Raw genomic sequence first — 12,338 nt, 5'->3', positions numbered from 1 at the left:
AGTGATGTCCATCACCCCATTTTTATCTTCTAAAAAAGAAGAATTTCTATTACTGCACTAGAGTTGAGTCTAACTCGATCCCACTCGGCAGACCTGCTGCATTTTCACCTTGAGAATCCTGGAAGCTCTGCCAGAACCTGCTGAAACTGGATTCACTCCACTGTTTCCAGGCTCAGTATCCCATAAGACCTTACTTTCATGCAAATGAGCGAGGTTTGACGCAAGACTTCTGTTCTCAATATGCCATTTGCAATTTACAGCTTGTAGTTTTTTTAGTGAGATTTTTTTTTCAAAACTTCAAAAATTTTGGTGAATAAGTGACAGAAAATGGCAGTGGAGATGTGGAGGCACAGCGTTGTGGGCTACATAGATGATGAATATAGTGATTCTGAAGGGTTTGAACTGAACGAGACGGCGAAACATGAAAAATCTGTCACCTGAACCTCATAGTCAAAAATGAAGACCCTTCAGTTTCAATCAGACATTTTCTGATGATATGGACAATGGTAATGACAACCAAAATGAAAATATTGATCAACAAGTTGTGCAAGGGATAGTGATGTGTCCAATTTTATCAGCAAGTCAATCAAAAAGTGCAAACAGGCACACAGTAGCATGCACACACAACAAACAACATTGGCAGAACAAAGCTCCAATTATTTGTCTTTTTTTTCCACAACATTTCCCAGTGTTTCTACTTTGACTTCAGCCATCTGGATGCAAATTTTTGAAGTCTTTGTTTTTCCTATAAAAAAACAACCAAAAAAACACACTCCCCCACAAAAAACCCAGACTGTGCTGAACATTTCATGTGTACTCTCTTTTCTTCTTCCTCTCACTGTGGGATGCAACTCACAGGCTCACTAAATTCTGCATGTGTTCTCTTATGTGCAAAACTGTTTTTAACCCAACCACTGAGACAGCCATATTCCATTTTCTGAGGTGATGGGTGTGAAGTAAGGTGAAGAAGCTTTATCTGTTTGTGCTTCAATAATGCTGACAAGGATGACTTCAGTTAGTGTGTGTGGTGGATCTCCTTTGTGCCTGAATACACTTGAATGGGATTTATGCATGTACAGCGATGACCCGGGAGACTTCATGCCCACCAGGCGATGCCAGAATTTGAACCACAGAATTCTCAAAACAGATGTCCTACAAGCTGACCACTTAATTGTCACTTGTTTATTCTGAGTTCTCTGGGAATGAAAGCCGAATGGAGAAGGTTTATAAAAAGTTTCTAAAAACTGGGTTGTAAAATAATAATCTCATCGTCGTACCTCTCTGGGAAAGTCAACAACATATCTGTGGCAGTAAAGCAAATTTCGCCTTTTGATAACCACCCTGGATATGAAGCACTAATAACAAGACTCACCGTTTGAAGCCGTCTTGTGAGTTCTTGACGATCCGTCGGTACTGAAGCTTGATCTTGGTGTCATTGGCGATGCTCAGTCGATGCTGTGGGTTGTTGACGTACTCATGGAAGAATGCTGGGAAGTCTCCTAACTGGTGACTGACAACAGACATGGGTGTTAGTTGTGTGTCTGATGATCAAGGTGAGTTATATGTTGGTGACGAAGAACATGCGTGCTTATGTTTGAATGAAACCGTTGACAGAAAACTTGAAATGTGCAAGTGCATGCATAGTGTGTGTGTGTGTGTGTGTGTGTGTGTGTGTGTGTGTAGGTGTGTGTGTGTGTGTGTGTGTGTACTAATGTATCATACAAATGTATGTTATATGTATATATATATATATATATATATATATCCATATATGTCTATGTGTGCATGTGTGTGTTGTGTGTACAGGATATGGGCATACATATATGCACGGGTGTATGTGCAAGTATTCATGTCTGTAAGCATTTCAGGTCAGTGCTTTAGTAAGATTGTTTGAATTCATAAACAAGCAGGTATGAATGTACTGTCATTCAACATTACAAAAAAACAACAACAAAAAAACAAAAAAGAGCATATGTGCTCATGCACACATGCATGTATATACCAGTGAGTGTGTGTGTGAGTGTGTGTGAGAGAGAGAGAGAGAGAGAGTGTGTGTGTGAGTGAGAGAGAGACAGAGAGATAGAGACAGAGAGAGAGAGAGAGAGAGAAAGAACAAAAGAGAGAGAGAAACAAAACAAAATGAGAGAGAGAATATGTGTGTGTGTGTTGTCTGTCTGTCTGTCTGTCTCTACATGTGTGCATATGAAGTTAACATGACTGATAAATGTGAACCAGGAAGTCCAAACAGCTAACAACCATCATGCAGTACCTGACTCTCTCCACCACTTCGTGGGCAGCTTTCATGTCCCCGCAACGCAGACAGTAGTAGATCAAGGCCCAAATGGGCTGACCCTCCAAATGCCCATCCTGTAAAAAAGATAAATAAATAAAAATCACATATTACTGCAGAGCAGTAACAAAACACACTATGGTGCAACATAAAGTACCATGCCATTAAATACATAATGACATGATGCAGAAGTAAACAATCATGTGTCAAAGTGGAATCCAGGAACTGTTGGCAGAGCAAATAAATACATTTCTACAACAACAGGGGGAAAAAAAACAGATAAATCTTCAGACAATTCATAAATATTTCATAGCTATGATTATTGAAGGGGACATGAAATGAAAAAGCATCATACTATGAAAACCAGGCAAATATGTAAAAAAAATATATTAAAAAATTCAGAACCAGGCATCTGTGCATTAAAGCAATTAATTTAAACTATCAGCCAAGCACAACACAGGGCGTCACCATACTGGGCTTGGCTCTCTAGAAAGGAAACAGAAAGAGGTCAGTTGTGAGTATGTGATATCACATCAACCATGTTCAAAGCCAACTCCAAGGACTGCTCGGTTTGAAACAACTGTGGGAAACGATGGATGTTCTGTGATTCGAACTACAGGCCCATCACATTCTATTTTTTTCAAAACCTGTGACAGTCAGATCACTGTGTCTGCAACAGGTGCTTTCTTCCAGCACAGCTGAGTTGGTAAACAAGCAGTTTCCACACTGGCACTCACAACTTTGATCTGTCTGTGTTGCTGCCATTTCAGCAGCTTGTTGTTTCAACTCTTTTTCCGTAAACTCGGGTTCTAAATCATATCGAACTGAACAAAAATGCAAATAAAGATCCTTGCACAGTATTTTTTTTCTCTTTTTTTAAAAAGTCCTTGCACAGATTTTTTTTTTTTTTAATAAATTAATTTTCATCTACTTTGCAAGTCAGCCAAAAGCAAAGTGAGTCTCTGAACTTGTAACATAACAACTTTTTAAAATATGGCTGCCTCCATGACTACTTTCAGCATCACATTTAAATAAAGTGGGGGGTTTTCTCCAGACACCCATTTATTTGCTTTCGAAATCATTAAACCAGCCGCAACTACATAAATCTATTTATGTATGCCATAAAACCAAACCGCTTTATGTCCCTTTACAGGCAAAAGGTCCTGTAGTCTTTTACTGCCATCAGGGCAGTGAATTCACATCCACTGTTTGGGGCTGGGCATAGCAAGGCAGTGTCCATCCTCGCCTTCTATAATGATACAAAAAAGAACATCCTTTTTTTTTTGTTTGTTTGTTTGAAATTATGTTTAACCATACATAATTACCATGACCCACTGCTGCAGACTCTGTCCCTGTGCAAACTACTAGTCCGCTCAGGCTCAGGTGGAAAAATCAAAAGTAGCAGCAGCCACTAATTTCTGTTTGTATATTACCTCCATGCCTGTGTGTCCCCTTTCAAAACAACAATTTTTTTTTTTTTTTTTTTTTAAACACCATCAAAAATCACAGGAAATTTCTGGACAAGTGCGGGGGTAGGGGGGGATGGTAGACATCTGTGTAGCCCTGACCTCTGCAGTGATGGTCATGGAGGGCAGCTGAAGCTTGAGGTAGCTGCGAACCAGGTTGTACGTTCCTGGAACACCGCCCAGCCGGGACTGCTCCAAGTTCTCGTACACCACCGACTTCAGGAACTGCCAGAAGCTGCAACAGGCAAGGTTTTGTCTTGGGTAAAGTTCTCATTGTGTGTGTGTGTGTGTGTGTGTGCGTGTGCGTGTGTGTGTTTGGTTTCTTTTGGAGCGTTGTTGTTTTTTTGCAGGATGGGGGAGGGGGCTGGAAGGATGATTTGTTTTGTTCATTTTTTTTGTTTTTCTTGTTTTTGTTTGCATGCATGTGAGTGAGTGTCAGTGTGTGTGCGCGAGTGAGTGGCGTGTATGTGTGAAGGGGGCCGGGGTTTGCATGCACATGTGTGTGTGTGCATGTACATGTGTAAATGCATGGGTTTGTGTGCAAGTGTGCATGTATATGTGGTGTGTGTGTGCGTATTTTTGTGTGCATGTGTGTTTGCGAGCATGCAAATGTGAGAGCACGTATGTGTATCTTCATGATGCGAATGTTCCCCCCCCCCACCCCCTTTTTTTTAAAAAACAAACAAACAATGCTCACTTAGTTTCCAGGTGATCAATAGCTTTGGCTACCAGAATACGCTGGGTGTCCTTGTTGCGTCGCACCGCTGCAGGCAGCGCCCCCTGGGCTGGGGACAAGGGGAGGTCAGTCATGCAGTGCATCATCTCCCATAGATCCAGGATAGCCTGCCCATTGACACACATTTTACTTATCTCACCATCACAATGAACAGCAACTGAAAGAACTTTTCAGCTTTACATATCAACAGAGGCTTTGATACACCGACAGACCTAGAGAAATTCTGGTGAACAGTTCTGTACAGTGCCCCAGTAAATAAATGAATATATCATTCAGTATTTGATCATATAATCAGTTTACTTCCTTTATTTTATTTTTAAAAATTATTTTACTTACTTTATTCCTTTTTCTTTTCTTTTTTTAAACTATCATCAATTCTTTTTTTTTTTAATGGAGAATTCGCACAAATTGATTTCATAGGATGTGCTGTGGGAGCTTGTGCTGTGTTAAATATTTGTTTATGAATTCATATTTTAACTGATTACTAAACTTTTTTTCATTGATTACCAAACTTTTTGAGTTGTTCTGTGGATGAAAAGCCTTTGCATCAGCAAATGTGTCAACAATTTCTCTTTCAGAAGTAAAGTATTCCTGTATCTTGTATCTACAAAGGAGGGAGACGGCGGGAAAACGACCGAATGATGACGTTTGCAGAATGGACAGGAAAGCCATCTGCAGAGACCCAGGCCTTTAGACACACAACCTGCAGGTTTCAGTTTCAGTTTCAGTAGCTCAAGGAGGCGTCACTGCATTCAGACAAATCCATATACACTACACCACATCTGCCAAACAGATGCCTGACCAGCAGCGGAACCCAACGCGCTTAGTCAGGCCTTGAGGAAAAAAAAAGGAAAAAAAAGGTGAATAAATAATAGATAAGCTTACATAAATAAATAATAATTATAATATAAAAAAGGCAGTAGAAATAATAATAATAATAAAAATAATAATAATAATAAATAAATAAGACAACAATGATGATAAATAAGCAAATAAATGTAAAACATAAAGACACACATTCACACATACACCCACACATGCATAACAGATATGCACCAAACATGCAGTTTCACAGATATGAAAGCACAGTCAAATACATATAAACGTACATGAGCTCCAACACACACACACACACACACCACACACATTACCCTGCACCTCCTCTACCCCCCTCCTACACACACTCATTTCTAGTCTACGTATCGCAGGAATCTGGTGAACAGCTCTTTTGTGTATAGGCCCAATAACTCTGCACACAGCTGAGGGAAAGAAGAAGCAGCCGCATATGCCCTTATCCGTTGACACAAAACACACCAACCTTGTCGTCCAAGTTTCTGGCCACGTCCAGAAACAGGTCCACCAGACTGGGACGAATGCTGTTGGAAACCACTTCTTCATTGTACACGTACACCTGCATCATAAACAACACATGAATGAATAAAAGCTTGTGGTAGTTTGCATCCATGTTTCATTCATCGTTCACATGTATGTAAATGTCCGACTTCAGTAATCTATAAAATGAATCACACTGATTCAAACCGAGTCAAATGAATTGTTTCACACTGCACTGTATTAGATTATGTTGCCTCATAAGTTCTGTGGTGCAACACAGTGTGATGTGACATGGTGCGGACCAGTGTGGTATATGTGTGTGGTGTGGTGTTGTGTGATGTGGTGTGTGGTGCTGTGTGGTGCAGTATTATGTGGTGTGATGTGACATGATGCATATAAAGTGTTTGTGGTGTGGTGTTGTGTTTGTGGTGTGGTGTGGTGTTGTGGTGAGGTGTGGTGTAGTATAGCATGTGGAGTGTGTGCATGTGTGCGTGCGTGCGTGCGTGCATGCGTGTGTGTGTGTGAGCAATGTCCTATTCAGCCACTGACACTGCTCCAGCAATGCAGCCAGCCAGGTTCAATCACCCACATTCGTACCTGACCTGCAGTGGCCTATGATGAATGTTGTGTGGATTTGTGCATGAACACAACTTTCTGACACAAATCATCTCAGACTGGACACGTTTACCTGTCTGGCGTATGCCATCTCAATGTGGTCCAGGTTGCTTCTGCCTTGTGTGAACACCCCGTCACTGCTCACAGCCTGCCACAGCACAATACTGACATTAGGCAAACACTTTGAATGCCCAGTCACTTTCATACTAATTGCAGACGCTGTCAATAAAATTGTGTCTCTAGTAAAGACCTTACTGGACGCACTTCAAATCAAAATTTGTATACATACATTTTTAAGCCACAACCCAATGCAGGAACAAATATACATTTTCTCTGATGTGCTTTTCTCTATTCTATGCCTGATCTTACCTGAGCCTTGTTTAAAGTAATAAAAATCTCATCATCCTAAGAACAATACTCTGTTTTTATCTGAATATATAATTTGAACAAGGTTTCTTTATTCTTGTCTTTATATCAGCTTTGACCCTCATAACAAATTCATATAATCAATTCAGAGTGTAAGCAGGTCATTTGCTTTATATAGTATTCTCTTCTCGACCCCCACTCTGACTGTTTTATCAAAAAAGACATACCTCGGTTTCCTGCTGAAACTCAAATGTATCTGATCCAGATCCCAGGAGTGTGTTGAGGATTTTGTGTTTTTCTCTTTCCCACTCATTCTGCATGCTGTCCCACTGGTGACGCTCAACCTCTGAAAATGTCTGCACATGCAAAAATACATGGGGTTTTTTTTTAATAAGCATGAATTACATAACTCCTGTTTCTGTGAAATTGCCATAATAGGTTAACTCATCTTTATCCAGTCTCTACTATTAATAACTTGAATCAACATCCATAAAGTAATAAGGATGACACAATGAGAACAGTTTCAGACCATAGACTGACACAGTCTGACATTATCAGTGATAATACTACAAAAAACACTTTACCACCCCTATTCCTACAAACACATGCACACAAGCCATGCCCGTTCACTTATTTGACACCACAACCCTGAAATGACAAGGCATATTAAGACATTCAATCTCACAGTTAACTAAATAAAACTATGAACATGCACACAGCACATAGAGCTCATTTGAGATAAATCACAAGTCATAATCATTACAAACATGCAAAAGAACATACTGACAAATGGCACACAGAATGTTGGATTGATGAAGTGATTCTGTTTTAATAAACAGAAACAAAACAAAAAAAATCCCCAAAACAAGAAATATACATACATGTTTGCGTGTTTGCTCTATAACAGACAGAAGAGCATTTTCTCTCTCGTTCTTCAAAAAACCCTGCAATGACACAAAAAAGCAAGACTTAAATAAACATGACTTTAAAAATGATTTTTTTTAAACCAACACAACAGACACCCACACAAATATTCAAAACTTGTATCCTTTCAAAAAAACAGCAACAATCAGAAACTCAAAACAGCGTTATAATGAACTATCATTTTCAAGTGATTTAGATGTTTACCTATAATATAGGGATAACATTTAACTTTGGAGAACCATGGGTATACTGGAGTGAAAAGATCGGAAAACTGGATGTGTGTGCACACATACACTCACACAAAAAGCCACATGTGTGTGTGACTCTGTGTGTGTGTGTGTCACAGTGTTTGTGTGTGCATGACAAGAGGGCATAAAGAATAAGTGTCACTTTTGTGGAGGACTGAGTGGTATGACTGTGACAGAGGTACCTATCTGCCCATGCCTATTCCATACAACCTTGATCTGCAAATGCTACTGGATCATCATATTTCTGAATATTTTATCCTGTGTTCTGATAATTGGCTTCCTGAAGGTTTCATCACAATTTTGTTACAAAATTAAACTGGAACACACTGCACTTTCAAAAAAGACTATTTCAACTGAACAGCACACCATTTCACAGACAGTGATTTGAACATCTATTATTCACACTACCATTATTATTCATTAAAACATGTACACCAAAAAAGAAGAAAAAAAAGATATGACACCTGTATGTCAGTGTCCCTGACTGGCTCCAAGGGCTCAAATGTAGTGGTGGCTTTCAAGCCATCCAGCCTCTCTGTGATTTTTGGCAGGGCATACCCTTTGCTGCCCAACAGAATGGACCTGCGAAGACAATCATGAGAATGAGAACCTGGTAGAGGTGTAAAAACCAGTACCACTGCATGTGCATCATAACACACAGTTCAGCATGTCAGCTCTGGAACTAAAAAGAGTAACTGGTTTTTGAAAAATCAAGAAGATTAAAGTAGCTTTGCCAATTCAAATTACTGTTAAAAAGCAACAAACTTTCAAAACCCTTTTTCACACACACACACACACACACACTCACACTGACGCTAAAACTCTGATCTTTTTTTTCCATAGTTTACCATATTCCCTACAAAGTCACAAACAATAAACAAGTATTGTATGTTTCGCTGCTTGTAAGTTTTATCAAGGAGCAGATGTTACCAAACATGCATTAATTGTTAGTCATCTAACACTTGTGTGGCCTCGTCAAAAGACTTAGTAACTTTCCAGTTTTCCCCAAGCAGCTTACCCCTTGGTTTAAACAGTATTTTACTTGAAACATGTCACAATACATCACAGTTATAGATGAAACAGGACAACAAGAAGATCTTATATAAAGTCCTGTCCAGATACATGAGCATACTAAGTATGTGAGGGATGTCATGATAGCTTACGCCTTGACATCACTGGTGTCCTGAGAGGCGGGCGCCCTGCGGGTGATGAGGCGCTGGCCTGCCTCCAGGATCTGGGCCAGGTTGCGCTCCACGTGCGGCAGGTCGGTGCCGCTGTCCATGTCCGCTGTCAGCTGCTCCGCCTGCTGCAGCAGGTCTCGGAACCCCTCCGTCTCCATGGCTGTCCATGAAGCAGTTTGTCATTAGTCTCATCATCATATGGATAATGGATACTTATGTACGCCTCAGTTGGAGACCAGCTCTGAGAACTTTACAAACACAGAGTCATTTGCACAACAGGATGTCAACCTGGGCAGAGCCGACTGAAGGCTGCCATTTGGGTGCTCGTCATCCATTTCACGTGTCATTCAATCTTGATATTCGATCTGCATGCGCATGTACACACACAAAGTGGCTTCAGGTACCAGCAGTTCTGCACATCTTTTGACCCAGGAGATCAGAAAAATCTCCACCCTTTACCCACCAAGTGCCATGACCAAAAATCTAACCAAGTACCCTCAAACTGAAAGTCCAATGCTTTAACTACTTGGCTGTTGTGCCCATCACAGTTAACATTCATGTTTGAACAGAAACACAACAACAAAAACCTGCAATAACTTAACAAAACTATAAAAAGAAAAAAAATCCTTCCGTTTCCAAGTTCGTTCATTAAGTATCATAATACTAATAATATCTGTCACACAAACAGAATCCTTCTCTCTCTCTATTCCAAAGCTGATTTGAGTTTATAATTTAGTATTATCAATCATACTCAGTAAACTTAGAATAATATCGGTTACACAAACAAAATTTTCATTCATGATTTAAGTTTTTACTTTATTATTATCAATCATAATCATACATACACAGAAAGGTGAGTATAAATTATAATACTATCACAGTATCAGCTACACACACAGAATCTTTCCCTCTCCATTCCATACATTCCATGGCTTAAGTTGATGCTCCAGTATTATCAATCATACATACATGGTAAATTAACTACAATAATATCACTTTACACTACAGTCACACAAATGGAATCTCTCCCTCTTTATAACAAACCTAATTTCAGTTTATGCTTTAGTGATATTTTTCATACATATATATTATATGGTAAACTGAGCATAATAATATCAGTTACACAAACAGAATCTTTTCCTTTCTACTCTATCATTCTATGTTAATTTGATGGTTTACAGTTAATGATATGAATCATACAATGATACATTACATATTTCTTGCATTACTTACATGCAGATGATGAGAAAAACACACACACATACTGCTCTTCATTGAATAGCTCTTTTCTAATGGTGAATGACCTACACAATGACTGACCAAGTGAAAGAAAATGTAAACACCACAGAATATTATATCAATATGTATGTAGTGTGTAATTTATAAAACTATGCCATGCTAATTTTTACCATTCCCCCCAAATCTGACCAATACCATAATCTATTACCATTAAAAAAAAAAAATTTTTTAATTTAAAGTCAACCCAGATTTTGTACATCAACTAACTGTTCAGTCTTCTGCTGATCACTTTATGTGACAGAAAACTGCAACAGTACAGAAACAGGCTTTTTTTTCATTCAAAAATGTCATAAACTCTTTGTTCACAAACTGTTGTGACATGTCACGGTGGAATGTACTTCTGTTAAATGAACATTTTGACAGTGTCAGTGGTTCTGGCTAACAGCAGACAGTTTTAAAAGGATGGCACTAGGCATCAATCATCAATCTGTGTGCAGCAAGTATCTCAACATCGGTCCCGAATAATTTCCAGATGTAATGTTCAATTCCTGTTAAATGAAAGTCTATGTATATTTATATTATTTTGGTTCCAGCATTTCAGGGAAATGTGGGCATTTCTTGATTTTTGAGTTTGCTTTCAATGACTGAAACTAAGAACCAGTCTGTGAAAGTCTTCAGAGCAACAGAAAAGTCCAACTAGGAATTAAACTCTCGACCCACAAAAAGGTCACCCCCCAACACCTCCTCCTGACTCCCCATTTGCCAAATCTTCAACCAATATTACCAACGAACTCCCACTAATTCTTTCCCACCAAAATTACCAGATGCAACTATTACTGGATGTAAAGTTTGATTATTGTTCTATGACATTCTTGTCAGATCTCTGCGAAGCACCAAGCTTCATACTGATTGAGGATTGACGCCCAGCTATGCCCTTTTAAAAAGCCTTATGAATCTTGCCTGGCATAGTTCATTCAGCAAAATCAACATTTCTTCCCGAAGTTCCCCTATACTGTTTCATTTCTAAGACAGAAAAAGTTGTAAATTGATTAAAAACTTTTTCTATCTTCGAAAGGAAACTGAATGGAAAGTGTACATGGGGGAAAATGTGGATATTACTGTTCATTCTGGATTAGTGGATACCCTTAGGCTACCCACAAGCCAAAGTTTACATCTCAATATCTGTCAAGTGCCATCCATTAAAATTTTAATAAACAAGTACTGATGTAAATCTATCTATCATTCAATATAATGCACATGTCTGTGTGCGCAACAGTGTAGTGCGCTGGTCATAATATGCTTTAAGGAAGTTTTTAGTACACATTAAAAGTAAACACTGACGAAACGAAAACCAGAAGTAATTAAAAAATCACACACACACTCACAGACACATACACTAAAATACAAAACACGATGAACAATATAATCAAGAATTATATCTAAGTAAAGCAAAAAAAAGTATAGCAGAAAACAGATACAATACTGACAATTGTCAACATCAAGTTGTGAACTATGTTTTAACTAAAGTCAAAATACAATACAAAGTGAAATTGAAAATGAAACCAAGATGTCATTCGAGCACCACGCACAAATGTCATTGTTTACATAAATGGGAACACCGTTAAGCATTTTTTGAGTATGCAGTTTACTCACTTTCAGGCTATCTGCTGAGATCACCCAAACAAAATACTGTTCCTTTTGTTGTTGTTTTTTCTTTTGTCTGTCAAAGGGTTTTCTGTTCAGTTTCCAGCTCTCTTCGCCGCCAAACTCGTGTTACCGGTTGAAACGGAAGTTATTTCTGAGCCATTTAAGGATTCCGAATTTTCGGAATTAAAACATGTCAAAAGAATGTACACGACACAATTTTCTTTTCACGACCCCTCTGTTCCTATCCCCAGAACTTCTCTCTGGACGGTTCTTGATCCAACACAGTTACATGTA

General features: G+C 38.9%; 1 protein-coding gene across 1 annotated transcript in view; it reads right to left on the bottom strand.

The window, feature by feature from the left end:
* LOC143285522 (nuclear pore complex protein Nup93-like) overlaps window positions 1-12,183 on the bottom strand; it is a 35,133-nt gene extending 22,950 nt beyond the window's left edge. The window contains exons 1-11 of the mRNA XM_076592875.1: window positions 12,051-12,183; window positions 9,141-9,318; window positions 8,442-8,559; window positions 7,687-7,749; window positions 7,033-7,161; window positions 6,513-6,587; window positions 5,811-5,903; window positions 4,454-4,599; window positions 3,859-3,991; window positions 2,270-2,367; window positions 1,373-1,510 (exon numbers count right to left, since the gene is read on the bottom strand). Coding sequence (XP_076448990.1) covers window positions 1,373-1,510; window positions 2,270-2,367; window positions 3,859-3,991; window positions 4,454-4,599; window positions 5,811-5,903; window positions 6,513-6,587; window positions 7,033-7,161; window positions 7,687-7,749; window positions 8,442-8,559; window positions 9,141-9,316 — 1,169 coding nt within the window. The 5' untranslated portion in view covers window positions 9,317-9,318; window positions 12,051-12,183. The remainder of the gene's footprint in view (window positions 1-1,372; window positions 1,511-2,269; window positions 2,368-3,858; window positions 3,992-4,453; window positions 4,600-5,810; window positions 5,904-6,512; window positions 6,588-7,032; window positions 7,162-7,686; window positions 7,750-8,441; window positions 8,560-9,140; window positions 9,319-12,050) is intronic.
* Between the last annotated feature and the right edge of the window lie 155 nt (window positions 12,184-12,338).

The sequence above is a fragment of the Babylonia areolata genome, chromosome 9, assembly GCF_041734735.1.
Source record: "Babylonia areolata isolate BAREFJ2019XMU chromosome 9, ASM4173473v1, whole genome shotgun sequence".
In the NCBI taxonomy this organism is placed as follows: domain Eukaryota; kingdom Metazoa; phylum Mollusca; class Gastropoda; order Neogastropoda; family Buccinidae; genus Babylonia; species Babylonia areolata.
Note: the sequence above shows the minus strand (reverse complement) of the source record. Positions and strands in the feature narration are given on the sequence as shown.